General features: G+C 39.8%; 1 protein-coding gene across 11 annotated transcripts in view; it reads left to right on the forward strand.

Annotated features, from left to right (window-relative positions):
- Positions 1-23,870, forward strand: part of LOC117316697 (serine-rich adhesin for platelets-like) — an 83,771-nt gene that overhangs the window by 26,139 nt on the left and 33,762 nt on the right. For all 11 annotated transcript variants that reach the window (XM_033871437.1, XM_033871432.1, XM_033871439.1 and 8 more), the window contains one exon: positions 1,393-1,452. In XM_033871437.1, coding sequence (XP_033727328.1) covers positions 1,393-1,452 — 60 coding nt within the window. The remainder of the gene's footprint in view (positions 1-1,392; positions 1,453-23,870) is intronic.

Genomic DNA, 23,870 nt, shown 5'->3' on the forward strand with positions numbered 1-23,870 from the left:
GATATCTTCACAATAAGTTGGAGTAGAATCCTGAAAAAAAAGTCGAGTGATTATAGCAGTGTATATTTATGCCCTTCCCATAATGCATGCTGTTCTTGTATGACATGTTTAGTTTGTATACAAAAAACTTTATTTTTGCTTTAGTTCATGACCAATATGGAGGCGTGCTAGTTTGATCATCGGTGTTTAAGATTTACAGTATAAAATCTTTTCCTCTGGTGCTTCAATTCCTGATAGTGAATATTTATTGGATTCAGACATGCTACAAAAATATTATGCTAGAGTGAAAATATATTTGGTTCAAACATGCTATAATTATAATAATATCATGCTATATATATATCTTAGCATTACATTCATGTGGCAGTCTTTTTTTTTGGGTTGGCCTCGGTGGCCGAGTGGTTAAGGTGTCTCGACACTTTAACACTAGCCCTCCACCTCTGGGTTGCGAGTTCGAAACCTATATGTGGGGCAGTTGCCAGGTACTGACCGTAGGCCGGTGGTTTTTCTCCGGGTTCTCCGGCTTTCCTCCACCTCCAAAACCTGGCACGTTCTTAAATGACCCTGGCTGTTAATAGGACGTTAAACAAAAACAAACCAAATGGTAGTCTTTTGGGGGTTAAGGTATACATAGTTTTGTCATTGTACGAGCTAGTATTACAGCTATAGGAATTTGTATTAGATATGGTACAATTTTCTCAATTTTCAGTGGTTTAACATGGTAACTTGGAGGTTAATATTTTGAGTTATTGACCTCATATTTCTATTAGAAATAGTGTTTATGACGTCATAATCATTGTGACATCACATAATGCCCAAATGTAGATCTCTGTTAAGAAATTTAAAAGATGACTTTAGATTTGGTTGGTATGATGTAATACTAACCTGGTAGATTATCCGGCTTTGTCTTCGGTCAATATTTGATTCTACCAGGTTAGTAAAACACTATATTGACCTCACCAAACGTCCATAATTAATAAATATTGCATGATTAATGTTGTTTATATTTGTGTATATGTCAACATAATAATAATGATATTGTTTTGTCATTTCCTGCTTGTATTGTATATCAAAAAATCATGATTTATTTTTCCCAAGTAAATATTTCATCCCGATTTCATGAACTGAGACCAAAATTACTACTTTTATGCATTACCATTTTGTTACAGTTTGTATAGGTTCTCTTCTGTAAAGATAGATTTGTTTATATAGTCCCTGATGGTGTAATTGTAAATTAAATATACTGATTTTCATTTCAAGCCCCTATTTATATTAGCATAACAGAATATTCTATCTTTACTTGAAACAAATTTCACTGGAGACTATTTGTAATATAATGACGTTAATAAAAAAAATTTAATTTATATTTTTTTTATATCCTTTTTTTATCAGAATCAGATGCATACGATGATGACTTTGAAGAAGATGAAGGTGAAAAGAAAGCAACCAATGGTAGGTCATTTTAATATAGATGTGAGCTTTAACCTTTTGAGTGATATTATCTCTATTTGGCTGATGTTAGGCCAAGGATATATATACACATGGATTTGGAGACAGAACTGTGAAGTATGATGTGAGTGTGTTTGATAGAGGGAGTATAGATTATAATGTAGAGGGAAGATAGCAGACGAGGAGATGAAGAGAGGAGAGGGGGACAATTGGAGGGATATATGTCTTATGATAGACAGACACATGTTGTCAGTCAGAGGGTCCATATATATATTTACAATATTTATCCTCAGATAAGCCCCCTCCCCTAATGTAAAAGTTTAGTACCATATTTATCCTCAAATAAGCCCCCTCCCCTAATGTAAAATTTCAGTACCATTTTATCCTCAGTAAGCCCCCTCTCCTTATGTTAAAGTACCATATTTATCCTCAATAAGCCCCCTCCCCCATTGTAAAATTTCAGTACCATATTTATCCTCAATAAGCCCCCTCCCCTAATGTAAAAGTTTTTAGTATAATATTTATTTTCAGATGAGCCCCTTAATTCATCTAGTGTAAAAGTTTATAGTATTTAAGTTGGAGAGGGGCTTATGTGTGAGCTTTTTTTTAGCTCACTATTTTAAAATTGATGAATCTGCATGGGCAGAGTTCATTTACAGATAATACGGGTTGTGGAAAGTTTATTGAACCTTTTGGAAATCTGTTAACAAATAGGAGTAGTGTCCCCTTTTATAATTTATTTTTAGATATGAAAAAGAATTATAGATTTTTTTTATAAATTTTCCTTTAGATTTAGGATGAGAGAAAAAATTGTAGTACTATTTTTTTGTTTCAGAGTGACAAAATGGTTGTATGGTTTTCATTTGAGATCATAACTATTTTTAATAGTTTAAAAGCAAAACGCACATAATTTTTTGGCCTATATTTTGTATAGAGCATAGCCTTGGTCCCTATCCTTCGTGAAATGATTTTATTTGCTAAAAAATAGCCAATGAGGATTTTGTGTTTTGTTATCTTTACGATTAAACTTTTTAACAAATTTTAGTGTCGATTTTGATTTTTAGTAGCCTTTGGGCATTGATGATTTTGCAAAACTTACAGAAAATAGTCAAAATTGCTAAAAATTCATTTCACTCAGGAAAGTGATATTTCTTTCATAGATTGAATGATATGTAAATGTATAAAAAGCTTCTGTAACCATGGAAACAGTTTATTGTTATTAGTTTTGTGCTCCTATCATCGAGTTACAACACAATCATTGGTCAACATTATTTGTTCTCTAAACAAAAAAGAAAAAAAAAATTAAAATAAAACTTTCAATATACCTTTTTGTTGTTAGTCATAAAAGTACAAACTAACACATCCCGTTTTGTAGCTTTTGACGTTGTCTGTTGATTGATTTTCAATTTTAATAAACTTTTGTATATCTATAAGTAATACATATTGTAGATATGTACTAAAAAGACTTGTGAAATATTGTCATCGTTGTCATCATTTTTCGTCGCCGGCGTCATCATATGTACATGTTGTCGTTACATCTTCGACAGGAAAAGAAACAGGAGCGAGAACGTCTACAGACGGGGGTGATTAGTCCGTTGTCTGATCATTATGCCCTTATATGTTGTGTCTTTACACTCGATGGAGTATCATTATGGTCAGCTGAAACTCGTATTTACTTAATAAATTGTGAGCAAGGGACAGGGACGTTTATGTACAAAAAATCAGTCAAATTTAAGGTATATAAAACCATCAGCTCTTTTATAGAAATGTACAAAAAAGAAGAGGGTAGCTGTAATGGTGTATGTATAGTTCTCATAAAAAATTTGAGAAAATGATAATAAAAATGTTAAGAATACTTAAAGAAGCATTAAACAATAAATAAAATGAACATCAAGAAAGGGTTTATAATTTAAATCTACAAGGAATCCTCAATCTTGAGAACATCTGCTTACTTAATAGATTTGTAATGCCGAGCTTGCTGTACGTGTGTGCGTCACAACGAATACATGTTGCCCCAAGATTTATGAACATTTCATAGCTTTAAATAATTCATGATTTTATGGGTTCCCATTGAAAAAAAAAACTTTGTTCGGCAGCTGCTGCAAAGTGCATGAAGCTTTAAACATTTATTATATAAATTCATTTTTACTTCATTTACAATTTTTATATGCTATCATGAAGCTTGAAACTTCTAATTTAGATACATTTAAAAAGAAAATTTATTATGATTTTTATTTTCTTTAAATGTAGAAAAGCCTTTAGAATCTAGAGCAGATAGATTAGCATTCCCTGATTTTTTTTTATTTTGATCATTAAATATATATCTATATATAGAGTGTTAGTGTGCGTTTTATATTATGAAATGAGGTTATCACACATACATCCAAGTTTTGCTTAATATCACATTGTTTGTAGACATTTTCTAGGAATGCTGTATAGCTGAGTAACTTTCAGACTATAGTCTTTTCTAGAAAAGTGACCTTTTTAATTTTATTTTTGTAGGTTGATTCAGCATTTTAAACTTCATTGTATTTCTGATAAAACACCATCAAACTCACTATGAATGGTTCACCAGTTATAGTTTGTGTAAACTGATGTTGCATGCTGATGTTGTGGTCTCCGAAGTACCTTGCTTTAAACTTTCTGTAGCCTTTTAAAGTGAAAGTCATGCTTGAAAACTTTTGATAATTATAAATCTGTTAATCACAGAAACACTTGTGATTTAAAGTTAGTGATCAAATGACTTGATCCATTAAATAGCGAAAATCGTTAATAGTAAATTTCAAATTTTTTATCCTGGAAAAATGAAGTACAGTACTGTACGTAGCAAATACACAAATTTAAATATAATAATTGGAAGTCTATAAGTTAATTAATCAATTCTAATTAAATATTCACCATACATGCTAAAAAGTAGAAATATTGAGATTTAAAAAAAATTCAATTAAAAAAAAAAAGGAGGAAAATGTTGAAATACTGTAATATCATTAAAAAAAAAATATGTAAAAAAATAAAAAAAATAAATAAAAAAATTACAATGTAAATTTATTAATAGTCAAAAACTTTTCATACTTCATATTTTTTCATCATTCAAACGGAATTTGATATTGATGATTATATCACTTGACCATAATGGTAATCCGGAGCATGTTTTAACGTTCTCACAATTATAGTTATTGTTTGTTCTGGTGTCACACACAAACTCATATCTGCTGCACTTAACTTAAAATCTAATAAGAAGATTGTACCCTTGAAGATTGATGAATTTTAGATTTGATAAATTTCTAACTTAGCATACTTTTTAAGTTGAAGATAAGCAAATTTTAGATTTTATAATGCTTTAATATACATTTTTAAAGTTTAAGATAAATGTATTTACGTTTACTAACAATTAGAAACAAATGAGAGATGTAAAGATTTTAATGAATTTCTAAAATATTCAAAGATGTAAATTCTTGCAGATATGAATTGTTTGTAACACTGATTTATCATAATTAATGAACACATTGTTCACTTTAATTATAATTTTTCATATTTTCAGTTATTGTAATCAAATGTCACATGACTTAGAATATTGGCGAATATGTTAAGTAATCATTTTTGTTTAAGAGAAAGTTATACAATGATCCTGATAGTCTTTTTTCTTGAAGATATCTTTATTTCCAAGAAAATTGTTTAGAAAGCATGACAAAACCTAATTATACACACTTCTATTCTTTTTTGTAATGGCAGTGAATTTTACTGTTTTTACATCAATTTATACTTTTTTAAACAAAATTTGAATATGAACAAGACCAATTTTATACAACCCTATTATTGTGTTTCTTCTCTCTTTTGATAGAACATACTTGTATTTGATAAGAAATTATTTTAAAAATTCTTGGTTCAGGTTATTTTTTAAATTCTACAGTTGAGTTTTTAAATTTCTACACTTTTACCTCTAATGCCTTTTAAAGTTTTCCCTACCAGCCTATTGTTGATGTTTAACTTCTATCACTCTAACTAAATATTTTTAAGCATTTTGAAAAATATTGTGAATATTTCATTGATTCATCATCATTTTTTTTTTTTTTTTTTTTTCATTTTTTTTTTTTAGATTATTAATTTGATGTTTGAAGCTCACCATCACTTTACCTTACATTTTGAATGTGAATTATCCCCCTTTGTTGTGATTTCCTGTAATTTTGTTTTTCACTGCTGGACTACTACCATCACACGGATTAACTGGGGGTAACACCACATGACCACGTTACATGAATGATTGCTGTTTATTGTCACCATCCCAATCACCTGACTGTCATGTGACCAAGTTTCACCTTTCACCTCATGACCTTGCATAACTTGCTGTGACCCGAGATCTCAACAGGTCAGTTTTAGGTTATTTTCAAATACAAAATACATTGATATTGGATGGATAAAATTTTATTTACTTTTATAAGTTTTTAAAGTTAACTTACTGTATTAAAAAAATGTTTTTTAATTTTTTTAATTAATTTTTTAGCAATTTGCAGTTTTTAATTGTGAATTGATAAGAATGGTAATGATAATTATATTCATAAGGTTAGAAAAATAACAGTAAATTTTTTAACACGTTTTACATTGGAACTAAAGGCTGTTTCCTCTATCTTTGTAGATGTTGAGCTCAAGGGACAAAAATGCAAGTCACATGGGTCAGAGGGTGAAGGTCATAGGGGCAGTCAAGGTCATGGTCATGGTGAAGCAGCCAATCAAAATAGGACATTAAAACCAGATAGACATGTTAGGTTTGATTCTGTGGTAGAAAAGATACCCGGCAGCACTGAAACTACACATTCACACAAACCTGTACTCAGCAAGCCTGAGACGCGGAAATCTGAATTTGTTTTGGCACAGAAATTAGCTGAAGGAGCCAATGGTGCAGAGGAATTACTTACAAAGTTCCTGGAGGATGTGGCATTAGATACATGTGATGAAGTTTCAGAAATAGAAACAGACGTTGATTCACCCAGGAAACAAGAATCACCTAGACTCAGCAAGAATACAAAACTTAAGGATTTAAAAAATTCAGAGTCTGGAAAAGTTCTTCAGATCAGTGTAGAGGAGGATGAGTTCGAATCCGCCGATAACGCTTGCCAGGAAGGTGTTTTCCCTAAAGACAGCCATTTGGAGCACCGAGGAAGTCTTCCAGACATCAAAGAAGAATCAGAAAATAATTATTCTGATGATTTTGATAATTCAGGAAGTGATGAAATGAACAAGAATAAAAAGACAGAAACTGTGTCACTAGATTCATACCAGGCTGTACAAGACAGTGGTAGTTCACAGGGTACAGAATCTGTGATGTCAAATGCCAAGGTCAAGGGTGAAAGGTCGGAGAAAAAGTCAGAGGAGTTCGAAGATAGCCCTGGTCAAACTGAACATTTTTCTGAGGGAATGGTAAGACTGACCGGAGATGGACGTAAGTATGAGAAAATGTCCTCTGCATGCAATAAGCAATTTGAAAATAATACACCCACACTGCATGATAGTCCAGAGCACAGTGCTGTTGGTGTACTGACTGATGATGAAAAATTGAGAGCGTCCAAACTCAACAAAGTCCAGTCTTTTCAGAATCTTCCAAATGAGTTTGCAGCAGCAGAAAGAAATAATGACGGGGAAAGTGCTAATGTTCCGTCAGATCAGTTTGAATATTCAGAAAGTGAGGGTGAAGTCTCGGTTAGTCGTAGAGTTCCATTAAGTGTGACATATCACGATATGGCTATCAGTGGGCCACTTCCAGCTCTACTGGCCAAAGCACGGAAAAAGAAACTCCGCAGCAAGAAAGAAAGGGAAGGAGTTTTGGAGAAAGATCGTAGGATGTTCTTCTCAGAAAGTGAGAATGAATCGCTGCAGTTAAAACTGTCGGAAGAGAACCCAGAAAACAAGACAGATGGACAGACAAAGGAAATTGTCAAAGATAATCAGAAGGTTGTCAGGAAAAAGACGCATAAATTAGAAACAAAATTATCTAAGGTAAAACATCAGCCTTTCATAAAGATAGGATCTCCGGAGGATTTGGAGAGGAGATGGCAGGAATTCAAAAAGATAAAAAGGAAGAAGACAAAATCAAAAGAACTGGCACCAATAAGGACAGGACGAATGGACCTCCTCAAATCAGTAATAGCAGATGAGGCCTTTGAGGTAGAGGAGGATTCAAATATCAAATCTCAAACTGATAATGTGGAACAATTGATGTCGTCAAAAGATACAGATGAAAGAGAGAAATTGGACCATCCGGTTAAAGTTGATGAAGGAAAAAGGAATGTAGACAAAGAGATTTTGAAATGTAAAGATGGAAGCTTGAATGAGAAATCTGTATGTACAATAAACAAAGATACTGATATTGAAGACAAATCCGATGTAAAAGCTGTCACTGATTTGGTTATGTCACGTGAAGACAAAGAAGTGGCACGTGCCCTGATGCAAAAAGACCAACTGGAAACAGCTGAAGTAAGCCCCAAGGAAAACAAAGAAACAAAGATCAGGGAGCAGGAGAAAGAATCGATCGTATCTCCAAGGAAGCATGATGAAGAGCAAAGACTGGAATTAACAAAAACAGCAGAGGATATTGATGGATCCGCTGATGAAGGATCGGTGGAGGCTATCGACATCAGTGGGGAGATTTCACCTAAAAATCAACTGGACGACCAGGTTGTTGGCGAAAAGGCAAGCAGTGATGCGCTAGTGAATATGGATAATGAAGCGGAGTGCGACGATCAATCTGATATTGGGGTAGCTGAGCTAAATGAGAACATACCACCCGTCAGAGGTGGATGGGAAACAGGAAATGAGGAAGGTGAACAACATGGATCAAACTTTGAGGAGGAACTCAAATCAGGAAACAAGAAACTCAAACAGGTCGACTTTGTTTATCCAAAGTATCGCAAACAATGGGCAGTTGAACAACTTACAGATGATGAAAAACAAGCAGTTAGTATGGAAACGATCAAGCTGCCAGAACTAGGCACAACAGAAAGAACACAAACAGAGGATGAAACATTAAGGAATGACACGGAAAACAAAACTGTTGAACTCCCTGAAGTTGGAAAGGACACTGAAGTGAAATTAGCACCCAAGGAACTTGTCGGTGTAGACGACAAGATAGCGGCAGAGCTAGATAAATTGCTTGGTAAGAAGGGCACAAATGACGAAAATGAAATAGCAGTAGTTGCTAGCATCACTGATGCAACAACAGACTTTAGCATCGAGAACAGCAATACGCAGACAAAAAGGAAGGAAGAACAAAGGGGTATTGTTGATGTAGAAAACCAAATTGCTTTGGAACTTGAAAAGCTGACCACGAAAGATGCTACACATGATAAGCTGGAGGCAATTACTACTCCTGTTGATGTTGATGAGGAAGCTGTGAAAGAAAAATATGATTATGAAGACGTACCACCTGAATTCAAATACAAATCTTATATCGATTCTTGGAGGGATATGGTAGCATCCAAAAACTGTAGTTACGATATACGTAACAAAGATGAGGACTTGAAAGAAACTACTCAAGATAATGAAACAGCAAGATATGCTGGAGAGAGAAGTCTTGATGTGCCACCCGTCTTCAAATACAAGTCCTACATTGATGCATGGAAAGAGACTGTGGCAGCAAAGCGTCCGTCTTATCAAGGGGAGATAACTCCAAGATCAGATCTGGTCTCCGGTGATGATGCTTCAGCAGTTGTAGGAGGCAATGGATCTGAGGATAGTGGATTTGCCACTGAACGCAGAAAAGAAGTTGATCAGCGGAATCTACCAGAGCCAGTACTGGAGGTGGAGACGTATCAATCGGACACTCCAATTCATCAAAATGATTCGGACCCTGCTCCTGAAATGAATGTTAAACCCCAACCTACAGAGCTGGCATTAGAATTGAAACTAGATTTAAAACCAGTGGAGTCTAACACAGAATCTAATGAGTTGATCACAGAAGAGATGGGAGAGGAACTCAACGTTGATGGCATTAAACATATTCTACCTGGAAGAAATATTAGTCATGTTAATGAAGGTCGGACTGACAGACTCCGAGAGAGGCTGCCTACAGATTCCTCAGATTCAGAAGTTCAAGTTATGCACACATTTTCCGTTGTTCATGAGTCTACAGGGGAATCAGATGGAGCTGTTGAGACAAACATTGGGTCTGGCATTATAGTTCATAAAGTTCCTGAAGAATTGGATCTGGAACAAAACACACAGGGTCAAGGTCAAGGACAGGAGACTGAAGGAAAATATATTGAACGTCCAATGTCAAAGCAGGAAGGCCATGATGAAGCAATAGGTGCTCAACAGTGGGAGACAGAAATAGATAACTTGATAGATGATCTCATTGAAAATGACAGTAACGAAGAGGAACAGGCCGAGATTTACCGTGGAACTGTGGAAATAAAAACCGAAGGAAAAAGTGAGGATTATGACCAATTGTTTGAGGACATACTCAATTTTGAATCAACAGAATACCAGGAGAAAAAATTAAAGGATGATATGTTTGTTGACTCCAGAGTGATACTGGAACCAGAAGTGGAAGATGTAGAGGAACTTGATCGGCCAAAGGGAATTGACAGAACAAAACAGCCTCTGATAGACGCAAAGGGAGAGTCATGGGAAACCATTGACAACGAAGACTTTACTGAAATAGATAAAACCCAGGAATTACTATTAGATGTACAAAATCAATCTCATGAACCCACTGGGGCATCGGAAACACCTAATATACACAAAATCTCATTAGACACAAAGGTGGACGACTCGGATGGAGAATTGGAAGATTTGGTAGGGGATGAAAATGAGGACAAATACTCTATGACATTTGAGGATTATAATTCATGGGACGATTCTGATTCTGATCCTGATGAAAGGAAAACTGCTCGGAGGAAATCTTCCTCGCGATCAAGGAAACAGTCATCTGAGGTTGCACAGACTACTGGACATTCCAGAGAAAGGGATGATGCCATGGATGCTATTCTGAACATTAATTTGGATCAATTTAATGAAACAAGCACAGGTGGAACATCTGAAATGAAGCTAGAGAATCAGTCAGAGAGACCAATTGTACAACCAGTGATCAGTCATAAAGGAGAACCTGTTATTGTACAAAAACCAGAACCGATTATTACACAGAGCGAACAGCCTATTATAAAGAGAAGTGCCCATCCAGTTATTCAACGAAGTAACTCACAGTTAATCCTTCGCAGTGACCAGCCAATCGTTGGCAGAGTTGACAGACCGATTGTTGAAAGAAAGCATTCTCCAGTAATCACACGAAGTAGACAGCCAGTTATCAGCAGGAGTAACGCACCCGTGTTTAGCTGGAATCGTGGTCAAGAGACAACAGCTGATCAAACAGAACCGGAAGAACCACCACTAGACAGTTTCAGTAAACCTGAAGAAATTCCATCAGCTACATCCGCGGTTGTTGAACAAAAACAACAAATTCTTCAACCAATTAAGATACATTCTGAATCTTCAAACATCCCGCAAACCTCAAATCTGACCTCAAATGGGGACACGACACTTAAATTGGATCCTGCTAAGGACACAACCCCACGAACAGATCCAGAAGGGTCACTGAACTCCTACACCCCCTCTGAATATCTGTTACATTACAAAATAGACTTTGACCCTGACTCAGTGAGTTTGTCAGACAGACAAGGGCCGATTGGAGACCCAGAGCCTGTCTCAAGAGAAATTTCGGATCTCATCAGCTTCTTTGAAAATTCTGCACAATCACCTGATGGTTCACTGGGAAATCTGACACCGGTAAGACAACGCACTGAGCCGGTCAAACCAACAGAAACCAATGTGGCAGGTCCTCTGCCACAGTCCATCGTCACGTTCCAGGAGAATGTAAATGGAGAGGGTTCCATGCCAAAATATCATAGAGAACAAATTAAAGTGAGCAAAACTTCACAAAAAACTCTTCAATTTTCCAAACCACTCATTGAGATTTGTAATGAGAAATGTGAAGATGTCTTGGAGTGTGAAAACACTCAAGAAGTTGCTGATCCATTTTCATTTCAACATCTTCAATGTATTAAAAATGTTGATGAAGATGGAAGTCAGCAAACTGAAGAAAAAGATGTCCTGGAATCAAAGGTCGAAGATACCAAAGATCATGTAGCATCGGTAGAAGCATCGCACGGCGAGATACAAACAGTAGACATTCCCCCATTAATAAGCCATGAAATTGAATTACACGAGGTCGTGAAGGAAAGACAGAAAAATGACCAGGAAAAGGCATTGGATGAGCCTGATGCACGGAGAGTGTATTACCAACCTGTGGGATAATCCAAGTGCTTCACTACAAGCAGAACTACTGGAATCAGCGGGTCCTGGTAAGGCAGTTCTCTTACAACAAACAAACTCCCATGATAATGAGTTATCTTTACAACACCAACCTAACCCAACAGGAGCAAGAGGCATTCAAGAGACATCAGTAGAAAATTTGTCTAGGGTAACAGATGTGGAAGAGACAGAGGAAACTATATTACCCAAACCAACAGTTGTAAAACAGGAACTCCCTGATTTCAATGAAAAATTGTCTTTGTTTTCAAATAAGAATCCGGAACATTTGAGCAAAACAACACAACCAGACACACTGGGTACAATTGATCCTGCACCAGGTAATCACATCGCAAACACACAACCCGAGGAATTTAAGATTGAGGATACTGATGGGATGGATCTGGGGATTGTAGAACAACCCTATGTTAGTCCTGGCTTAGATGAAACAGATTCCATGGTAACACAACCATTGGCCAAATCTGTACTACCGATTATTGTTCCAAAGGAAGACCAGTTGCTGGTTGACCATACAACCCTTCAGCAGCATTCTGTTGGGTATTTACCCAGTAAGACAAATCATAATCAAGAATCAAAATATCTTGAACAACAAACTGCTGAAGAACTCAATGCAAAAACGAGTTTGGAGTTACCGTCAAATCAACGCATTCAACACCAACCAGTTCAACAACGGGAAGAGATAATAACTATTCAGGAAGAACCGATCAGGCTTGAACTGCAACAACAACAACTTGAAATGGCATCAGCTAGAATGGGATCTGTTGATGCTCTTGTGAATATCAAACAAGATGAAAATCTTGGTATAGACACTGATTCACCTCATCATGCAATAGTTCACGATCTTGTAGAGATTGAACAATCACCGAAACCAGACCAACAAGACACTCATGTAGATGGGGATACACAGACTAAAGAGACAGAAACTGTTCATACAACACGGCCATCACAAACAGAACCAGAGACACCAATTCCACAAGTCATTCAAACTTCATCAACACTTCCTATATCGGGAGATACACAAGAAAAACAAGCAAAGCAAACATTTCAGATAGTCACAATAGTTAGCAAGCCCCAACCAGTTGATGTAGATGACATACACAAAACATCTCGCCCTATAGTTGAAACGACTAACGATGCCCCTGCTTTTGTTGAAACACGTCAACCGGTTACTGTAGTTGAAACACCTCAACCAGTTACCGTAGTTGAAACACCTCAACCAGTTACTGTAGTTGAAACACCTCAACCAGTAACCGTAGTTGAAACACCTCAACCAGTAACCGTAGTTGAAACACCTCAACCGGTTACTAGAGTTGAAACACCTCAACCGGTTACTGTAATTGAAACACCTCAACCAGTTACTGTAGTTGAAACACCACAACCAGTTGCCATTGTTGAAACACCTAAACCTGATACTTTAGTTGAAACACGTCAGCCAGTTACCGTGATTGAAACACCACGTCCAGTTGCTGTTGAAGTAAAATCTCAACCAGTCCCTGTTGTTGAAACATCTCAAACGGTTACTGTAGTTGAAACACCTGTATCAGCTCCTGCTGTTGTTGAAACATTGCAGCCACTTACTGTTGTTGAAACACCTCAACAAGCTAATCAGGTTATTGAAACAACACAACCAGTCACCTTTGACGAAACACCACAACTACTTGATGTTGTTACTGAAACACCTCAACCAACTCCTACTGAAACACCTCAACCAACTGCTGTTGTTGAAAGTCATCAACCAGTTGCCGTTGTTCAAACACCTCAACCAGTTACTGTAGTTGAAACACCTCAACCAGTCCCTGTTGTTGTTCAATCACCTCAACCATTTGCTGTTGTTGTTCAATCACCTCAACCAGTTGCTGTAGTTGAAACACCTCAACCAGTCCCTGTTGTTGTTGAAACACCTCAACCAGTCCCTGTTATTGTTCAATCACCTCAACCAGTTGCTGTAGTTGAAACACCTCAACCAGTCCCTGTTGTTGTTGAAACACCTCAACCAGTCCATGTTGTTGTTGTTCAATCACCTCAACCAGTCCCTGTTGTTGTTGAAACACCACAACCAGCTCCGGTTGTTGTTGAAACACCACAACCAGCTCCAGTTGTTGTTGAAACACCTCAACCAGTCCCTGTTGTTGTTGAAACACCTCAACCAGTCCCTGTTGTTGTTGAAACACCACAACCAGTCCCTGTTGTTGTTGAAACACCTCAACCAGTCCCTGTTGTTGTTGAAACACCTCAACCAGTCCCTGTTGTTGTTCAATCACCTCAACCAGTTGCCGTTGTTCCATCACCTCAACCAGTTACTGTAGTTGAAACACCTCAACCAGTCCCTGTTGTTGTTGAAACACCTCAACCAGTTGCCGTTGTTCAATCACCTCAACCAGTTACTGTAGTTGAAACACCTCAACCAGTCCCTGTTGTTGTTCAATCACATCAACCAGTTGCTGTTGTTGAAACACCTCAACCAGTTGCTGTTGTTGTTGAAACACCTCAACCAGTCCCTGTTGTTGTTGAAACACCTCAACCAGTCCCTGTTGTTGTTCAATCACCTCAACCAGTTGCCGTTGTTCAATCACCTCAACCAGCTCCTGCTGTTGTTGAATTACCGCACTCTGTTGCTGTTATTGAAGCATCTCAAACGGTTGCTGTTGTTGAAACACTTCAACCTGCTACTCCTGCTGTTGTTGAAAGTCATCAACCAGTAACTGTAGTTGAAACACCTCAACCAGTCCCTGTTGTTGTTCAATCACCTCAACCAGTTGCTGTTGTTGAAACACCTCAACCAGTCCCTGTTGTTGTTCAATCACCTCAACCAGTTGCTGTTGTTGAAACAACTCAACCAGTCCCTGTTGTTGTTCAATCACCTCAACCAGTTGCCGTTGTTGTTCAATCACCTCAACCAGTTGCTGTTGTTGTTGAAACACCTCGACCAGTCCCTGTTGTTGTTGAAACACCTCAACCAGTCCCTGTTGTTGTTGAAACACCTCAACCAGTCCCTGTTGTTGTTCAATCACCTCAACCAGTTGCCGTTGTTCCATCACCTCAACCAGTTACTGTAGTTGAAACACCTCAACCAGTCCCTGTTGTTGTTGAAACACCTCAACCAGTTGCTGTTGTTCCATCACCTCAACCAGTTACTGTAGTTGAAACACCTCAACCAGTCCCTGTTGTTGTTGAAACACCTCAACCAGTCCCTGTTGTTGTTGAAACACCTCAACCAGTCCCTGTTGTTGTTGAAACATCTCAACCAGTCCCTGTTGTTGTTCAATCATCTCAACCAGTTGCCGTTGTTCAATCACCTCAACCAGTTGCTGTAGTTGAAACACCTCAACCAGTCCCTGTTGTTGTTGAAACACCTCAACCAGTCCCTGTTGTTGTTGAAACACCACAACCAGTCCCTGTTGTTGTTCAATCACCTCAACCAGTTGCCGTTGTTCCATCAACTCAACCAGTTGCTGTTGTTGAAACACCTCAACCAGTCCCTGTTGTTGTTCAATCACCTCAACCAGTTGCCTTTGTTCCATCAACTCAACCAGTTACTGTAGTTGAAACACCTCAACCAGCTCCTGCTGTTGTTGAATTACCGCACCCTGTTGCTGTTATTGAAACATCTCAAACGGTTGCTGTTGTTGAAACACTTCAACCTGCTACTCCCGCTGTTGTTGAAAGTCATCAACCAGTAACTGTAGTTGAAACACCTGTATCAGCTCCTACTGTTGTTGAATCACTGCAGCCAGTTGCTGTTGTTGGAACATCTCAACCAGTTGCTGTTTTTGGAACATCTCAGCCAGTTGCTGTTGTTGAAACATCTCAACCTGCTACTCCTGCTGTTGTTGTAACATCTCAGCCAGTTGCTGTTGTTGAAACACCTCAAACAGCTTCTCAGGTTGTTGAAACACTTCAACCAGCTACACAGATTGTTGAAACACCACAACCAGTCGCCGTTGTAGAACCTCATCAACCAGTTGTTAAGGTTGTTGAAACACCACAACTAGTTGATGTTGTTGCAGAAACACCTCAACCAGCTCCTGCTGTTGTTCAATCACCTCAACCAGTTACTGTAGTTGAAATACCTCAACCAGTCACTGATGTAGAAACAAGTCAACCAGCTCCTAATAAAGTTGAAACACCTCAACCAGTTGCTGTTGTTGGAACATCTCAGCCAATTGCCGTTATTGAAACACCTCAACCCGCTACACAGGTTGTTGAAACACCTCAACCAGCTACTCAGGTTGTTGAAACACCGCAACCAGCTCTAGTTGTTTTGAACACACAACCAGCTACCATGTTGTTGAAACACCAACCGCATCTGTTGTTGAAACCCTCAACCAGCTCCTGTGTTGTGAACCACAACTCCTAGCTTGTTGTTGAAAACAACCACAATCAGTTGTTGTTGAAAACTCAACCAGCTACTCAGTTGTTGAAACACCCAACCATCAGCTTTGGGAAACACCTCAACGCTACTCAGTTGTTGAAACACCCAACCAGCTCTAGGTTGTTGAAAACCTCAACCAGCTTAGTTGTTTGAAACCCAACCAGTCTGTTGTTTGAAAACTCAACCACTTGTGAAACACTCACAGCTTGTTGTTGAAAACCCAACAGCTTGTGTGTTGAAACACCTCAACCAGCTCTGTTGTTGAAACACCAACCAGTTGTTTGAAAATTGTTTTGAAAACACAACCAGTTGTTTGAAACACCCAACCAGTCGGTTGTTGAAACCACAACCAGTTGTTGTTGAAACACTCAACCAGTCCGGTTGTTGAAAACCCAACCAGCTCGTGTTGTTGAAACACCTCAACCAGATCAGTTGTTGAAACACCTCAACCAGCTTCAGTTGTTGAAACACCTCAACAGCTTGTTGTGAACACTCAACAGCTTAGTTGTTGAAACACTGTGAACACACAGTATCAGGTTGTGAAACACAAGTCTTGTTGTTGAAACACCCAACCAGCTATCAGGTTGTTGAAACACCTCAACAGTCCTTGTTTTGAAACACCAACCAGCTCCTGTTGTTGAAACACCAACCGACTCAGTGTTGAAACCCTCAACCAGCTCCTGTTGTTGAAACACCAACCAGCTCTGTTGTTGTGAACACCAACCAATCAGTTGTTGAAACACCTCAACCAGCTACTCAGGTTGTTGAAACACCGCAACCAGATCCTGTTGTTGTTGAAACACCTCAACCAGCTCCTGTTGTTGTTGAAACACCTCAACCAGCTACTCAGGTTGTTGAAACACCGCAACCAGCTACTCAGGTTGTTGAAACACCTCAACCAGCTACTCAGGTTGTTGAAACACCGCAACCAACTACTCAGATTGTTGAAAAGCCACAACCAGTTGCTGTTGTTGTTGAAACACCTCAACCAGCTCATGTTGTTGTTGAAATACCACAACCAGCTCCTGTTGTTGTTGAAACACCACATCCAGCTCATGTTGTTGAAACACCACAACCAGCTTCTGTTGTTGTTGAGACACCTCAACCAGCTACTCAGATTGTTGAAACACCGCAACCAACTACTCAGATTGTTGAAACACCTCAACCAGCTACTCACGTTGTTGAAACACCGCAACCAGCTACTCAGGTTGTTGAAACACCTCAACCAGCTACTCAGGTTGTTGAAACGCCACAACCAGTTGCTGTTGTTGTTGAAACACCTCAACCAGCTCGTGTTGTTGTTGAAACACCTCAACCAGATCCTGTTGTTGTTGAAATACCTCAACCAGCTCCTGTTGTTGTTGAAACACCTCAACCAGCTACTCAGGTTGTTGAAATACCTCAACCAGCTCCTCAGGTTGTTGAAACACCTCAACCAGCTACTCAGGTTGTTGAAACACCGCAACCAACTACTCAGGTTGTTGAAACACCTCAACCAGCTACTCAGGTTGTTGAAACACCTCAACCAGCTACTCAGGTTGTTGAAACACCTCAACCAGTCTCAGGTTGTTGAAACACCTCAACCAGCTACTCAGGTTGTTGAACACCCAACCATTCAGTGTTGAAACCAATCAGTGGTTGTTGAAACACCTCAACCAGCTATGTTGTTGAAAACCTCAACCAGCTCTGTTGTGTTGAAACACCACATGAAACCCACATACTGGTGTTGAAACACCAACCAGCTTCAGTTGTTGTGAAACACCAACCAGCTCATGTTGTGAACACCTCAACCAGCTCTGGTTGTTGAAACACCAACCAGCATCTGTTGTTGAAACACCTCAACCAGCTATTCAGGTTGTTGAAACACCTCAACCAGCTATTCAGGTTGTTGAAACACCTCAACCAGCTACTCAGGTTGTTGAAACACCTCAACCAGCTACTCAGGTTGTTGAAACGCCACAACCAGTTGCTGTTGTTGTTGAAACACCTCAACCAGCTCGTGTTGTTGTTGAAACACCTCAACCAGATCCTGTTGTTGTTGAAATACCTCAACCAGCTCCTGTTGTTGTTGAAACACCTCAACCAGCTACTCAGGTTGTTGAAATACCTCAACCAGCTCCTGTTGTTGTTGAAACACTTCAACCAGCTCCTGTTGTTGTTGAAACACCGCAACCAACTACTCAGATTGTTGAAACACCTCAACCAGCTACTCAGGTTGTTGAAACACCTCAACCAGCTACTCAGGTTGTTGAAACACCGCAACCAACTACTCAGATTGTTGAAACACCTCAACCAGCTACTCAGGTTGTTGAAACACCGCAACCAGCTACTCAGGTTGTTGAAACACCTCAACCACCTACTCAGGTTGTTGAAACACATCAACCAGCTACTCAGGTTGTTGAAACATCTCAACCAGTTATTCAGGTTGTTAAAACACCTCAACCAGCTATTCAGGTTGTTGAAACACCTCAACCAGCTATTGTTGTTGAAACACTCAACCAGCATTGTTGTTGAAACCCCAACAGCTCCGTTGTTGTTGAAACACCCAACAACTACTCGTTGTTGAAACAACCAGCATCTGTGTTGTGAACACCTCAACCAGACTCGTGTTGTTGAAACACCCAACCAGACTCAGTCTCAGGTTGTGAAACACCAACCAGCTACTCAGGTTGTTGAAACACCGCAACAGTACTCAGATTGTTGAAACACCTCAACCAGCTACTCAGGTTGTTGAAACACCGCAACCAGCTACTCGGTTGTTGAAACACCTCAACCAGCTACTCAGGTTGTTGAAACCACCAACCAGCACTGTTTGTTGAAACACTCAACCAGTCTTGTTGTTGAAACACCTCAACCAGCTATCGGTTGTTGAAACACCTCAACCAGTCTGTGTTGTTGAAACACCATCAACCAGCACTCTGTTGTTGAAACACCTCAACCAGCTACTCAGGTTGTTGAAACACCTCAACCAGTTATTCAGGTTGTTGAAACACCTCAACCAGCTATTCAGGTTGTTGAAACATCTCAACCAGTTATTCAGGTTGTTGAAACACCTCAACCAGTTATTCAGGTTGTTGAAACACCTCAACCAGCTATTCAGGTTGTTGAAACACCTCAACCAGCTATTCAGGTTGTTGAAACACCTCAACCACCTACTCAGGTTGTTGAAACACCTCAACCAGCTACTCAGGTTGTTGAAACACCTCAACCAGCTATTCAGGTTGTTGAAACACCTCAACCACCTACTCAGGTTGTTGAAACACCTCAACCAGCTACTCAGGTTGTTGAAACACCGCAACCAGCTACTCGGTTTGTTGAAACACCTCAACCAGCTACTCAGGTTGTTGAAACACCTCAACCAGCTACTCGGGTTGTTGAAACACCTCAACCAGTTGCTGTTGTTGTTGAAACACCTCAACCAGATCCTGTTGTTGTTGAAATACCTCAACCAGCTCCTGTGTTTGAAACACTCAACCAGTCATTTTGTGTTGAAAACCCAACCAGCTCTAGTTGTTGTTGAAACACTCAACCAGTCTGGTGTTGTTGAAACACCCAACCAGTCTATGTTTGTTGAAACACCCAACCAGCTCATGTGTTGTTGAAACACCTAACCAGCTGTTGTTGTTGAAACACCCAACCAGCTCTCGGTTGTTGAAAACCCAACAGATCATGTTGTTGGAAAACAAACAACCAGCTCTCGGTTGTTGACAACCATCCAGTGTGAAAACCTCACCAGTTCTGTTGTTGTGAACACCAACCAGTCTATGTTGTGTTGAAACACCTCAACCAGCTATTGTGTTGAAACACTCAACAGTCTCTCAGTTGTTGAAACACTCAACCAGCACCAGGTTGTTGAAACACCACAACCAGTCTGGTTGTTGAAACCACTCAACCAGCTCTGTGTTGTTGAAACCTCAACCAGTCCTAGGTGTTGAAACACCTCAACCAGCTCCTGTTGTTGTTGAAAAACTACAACCAGCTCATGTTGTTGTTGAAACACCTCAACCAGCTCCTGTTGTTGTTGAAACACCACAACCAGCTCCTATTTTTGTTGAAACACCTGAACCAGATCCTGTTGTTGAAACACCTCAGCCAGCTCCTGTTGTTGTTGAAACACCACAACCAGCTCCTATTTTTGTTGAAACACCTGAACCAGCTCCTGTTGTTGAAACACCACAACCAGGTCCTGTTGTTGTTGAAACACCTCAACCAGCTCCTGCTGTTGTTGAAACATCTCAACTAGTCCATTTTGTTGAAACACCACAACCAGCTACTCAGGTTGTTGAAACGCCACAACCAGTGGCTGTTGTTGTTGAAAAACTACAACCAGCTCATGTTATTGTTGAAACACCTCAACCAGCTCCTGTTGTTATTGAAACACCTCAACCAGGTCCTGTTGTTGAAACACCACAACCAGGTCCTGTTGTTGTTGAAACACCTCAACCAGCTCCTGCTTTTGTTGAAACACCGCAGCCAGTTTCTGTTGTTGAAACATCTCACCCAGTTGCCTTTGTTGAAACACCTCAACCAGTTGCCTTTGTTGAAACACCACAACCAGTTGCCTTTGTTGAAACACCACAACCAGTTGCCTTTGTTGAAACACCTCAACCAGCTCCTGTTGTTGTTGAAACACCACATCCAGCTCATGTTGTTGAAACACCACAACCAGCTTCTGTTGTTGTTGAGACACCTCAACCAGCTCTGTTGTTGTTGAAACACATCAACCAGCCTGTTGTTGTGAAAACCACAACCAGCTCCTTGTTGTTGAAACACACACATCAAACACTCAACCAGTGTGTTGTTGAAACACCACAACCAGCTCCTGTTGTTGTTGAAACACCACAACCAGCTCCTGTTGTTGTTGAAACACCTCAACCAGCTCCTATTTTTGTTGAAACACCACAACCAGCTCCTTTTTTTGTTGAAACACCACAACCAGCTCCTGTTGTTGTTGAAACACCTCAACCAGCGCCTGTTGTTATAACACCACAATCAGGTCCTGTTGTTATAACACCACAACCAGGTCCTGTTGTTGTTGAAACACCTCAACCAGCTCCTGTTGTTGTTGAAACACCACAACCAGCTCCTATTTTTGTTGAAACACCTCAACCAGCTCCTGTTGTTGAAACACCTCAACCAGTACCTGTTGTTGTTGAAACACCACAACCAGCTCATGTTGTTGTTGAAACACCACAACCAGCTCCTGTTGTTGTTGAAACACCTCAACCAGCTCCTGTTGTTGAAACACCTCAACCAGTCCCTGTTGTTGTTGAAACACCTCAACCAGTCCCTGTTGTTGTTGAAACACCACAACCAGCTCCTGTTGTTGTTGAAACACCTCAACCAGTCCCTGTTGTTGTTGAAACATCTCAACTAGTCCATTTTGTTGTTGAAACACCTCAACCAGTCCCTGTTGTTGTTGAAACACCACAACCAGCTCCTGTTGTTGTTGAAACATCTCAACTAGTCCATTTTGTTGAAAAACCACAACCAGCCACTCAGGTTGTTGAAACACCACAACCAGTCCCTGTTGTTGTTAAAACACCACAACCAGCTCCTGTTGTTGTTGAAACACCACAACAAGTCCCTGTTGTTGTTGAAACACCACAACCAGCTCCTGTTGTTGTTGAAACACCACAACCAGTCCCTGTTGTTGTTGAAACACCTCAACCAGTCCCTGTTGTTGTTGAAACACCACAACCAGCTCCGGTTGTTGTTGAAACACCACAACCAGCTCCTGTTGTTGTTGAAACACCACAACAAGTCCCTGTTGTTGTTGAAACACCACAACCAGCTCCGGTTGTTGTTGAAACACCACAACCAGCTCCTGTTGTTGTTGAAACGCCTCAACCAGCGCCTGTTGTTATAACACCACAACCAGATCCTGTTGTTGTTGGTCCACCACAACCAGCTCCTGTTGTTGTTGAAACACCACAACCAGCTCATGTTGTTGTTGAAACATCTCAACTAGTCCATTTTGTTGAAACACCACAACCAGCCACTCAGGTTGTTGAAACGCCACAACCAGCTCCTGTTGTTGTTGAAACACCTCAACCAGCGCCTGTTGTTATAACACCACAATCAGGTCCTGTTGTTATAACACCACAACCAGGTCCTGTTGTTGTTGAAACACCTCAACCAGCTCCTGTTGTTGTTGAAACACCACAACCAGCTCCTATTTTTGTTGAAACACCTCAACCAGCTCCTGTTGTTGAAACACCTCAACCAGTCCCTGTTGTTGTTGAAACACCACAACCAGCTCCTGTTGTTGAAACACCTCAACCAGCTCATGTTGTTGTTGAAACACCACAACCAGCTCCTGTTGTTGTTGAAACATCACATCCAGCTCCTGTGGTTGCCGATACAACTAAGCCAGTTACTGTAGTTAAAACACCTCAACCAGCTACTCATGTTGTTGAAACACCTCAGTTGGTTCCTGATTCAGAAACACCTCAGCCAGTTGCTAATGTTGCAATGCCTCAACCAATTGCTGTTGTTGAAACACCTCAAACAGTGGCTCTTGTTGAAACATCCCAACCAGTCAGCATTGTTAAAACATCTCAACCTGTAGCTGGTGTTGTAACATCTGAACCAGTTGCTTTTGTTGTCCAACCTGAGCCAGTTTCTGCTGTTGAAACATCTCAGCTAGCTCCAGTTGTTGTTGAAACACCTCAGTCAGTTCCTGTTGTTGAAACACCCCAACCTGCTCCTGTGGTTGTTGAGGCAACTGAGTCAAATACAGTTGTTGAAACACCTCAAACAGCTCCTATTGTTGATAAACCTCATTCAATTTATGCTAATGTTGAGGCGATTCGTCCAACACCTGCTGTAGGTGAAATGCTCCCACCAGCTTCTACGATTGTTGAAAAATCTTGCACAGCTCCTGCGGTTGTTGCAACACCCCAACCAGCTCATGCTGTAGTCAAAGCAACTCAACCAGCCCCTGCTCTTTTAGAGATAACCCAACCAGTTTCTTTAATGAAAACATCTCAACCAGCTCCTGCAGTTGAAATTCCCAAAACAGATGATAAATCACGGCCGGTCCCCTTAGTTGAAAAGTCCTATCCAGATGCTGTTGTTGACAAGCCTCCTAAACTTATTCCAACAGATGGAATGGGGCAGCGATTGCCCCCTATTGTTGAAAGTCAACAGTTAATTGATGCTGAAAAAGAACTGAATAAACAATCTATAATTAGACCAGTCTTAACACCAATGAAACAAACACCTGTTGTCATGTCACAACAACTGACCACCCAAGTTGTTACAACTCCAAAACTACAAACACCTGTTGTCATGTCACAACAGCCGACCACCACAGTCGTTACAACTCCAAAACCAACTCCAGAAGTGTATAAAACTCCCAAACCACTAACACCTGTTGTCATGTCACAACAGCCAACCACCACAGTCGTTACAACTCCAAAACCAACTCCAGAAGTGTATGAAACTCCCAAACCACTAACACCTGTTGTCATGTCACAACAGCCGACCACCACAGTTGTTACAACTCCAAAACCAACTCCAGAAGTGTATGAAACTCCCAAACCACTTAAACCTGTTGCCATGTCACAACAGCCGACCACCACAGTCATTACAACTCCAAAACCAACTCCAGAAGTGTATGAAACTTCAAAACCACAAACACCTGTTGTCATGTCACAACAGCCAACTACTACTGTTGTTACAACTCAACGGCCACCAGCACTAGTTGTTCAAATCCCACAACAACCAA

Source organism: Pecten maximus, chromosome 18, assembly GCF_902652985.1.
Source record: "Pecten maximus chromosome 18, xPecMax1.1, whole genome shotgun sequence".
NCBI lineage: Eukaryota > Metazoa > Mollusca > Bivalvia > Pectinida > Pectinidae > Pecten > Pecten maximus.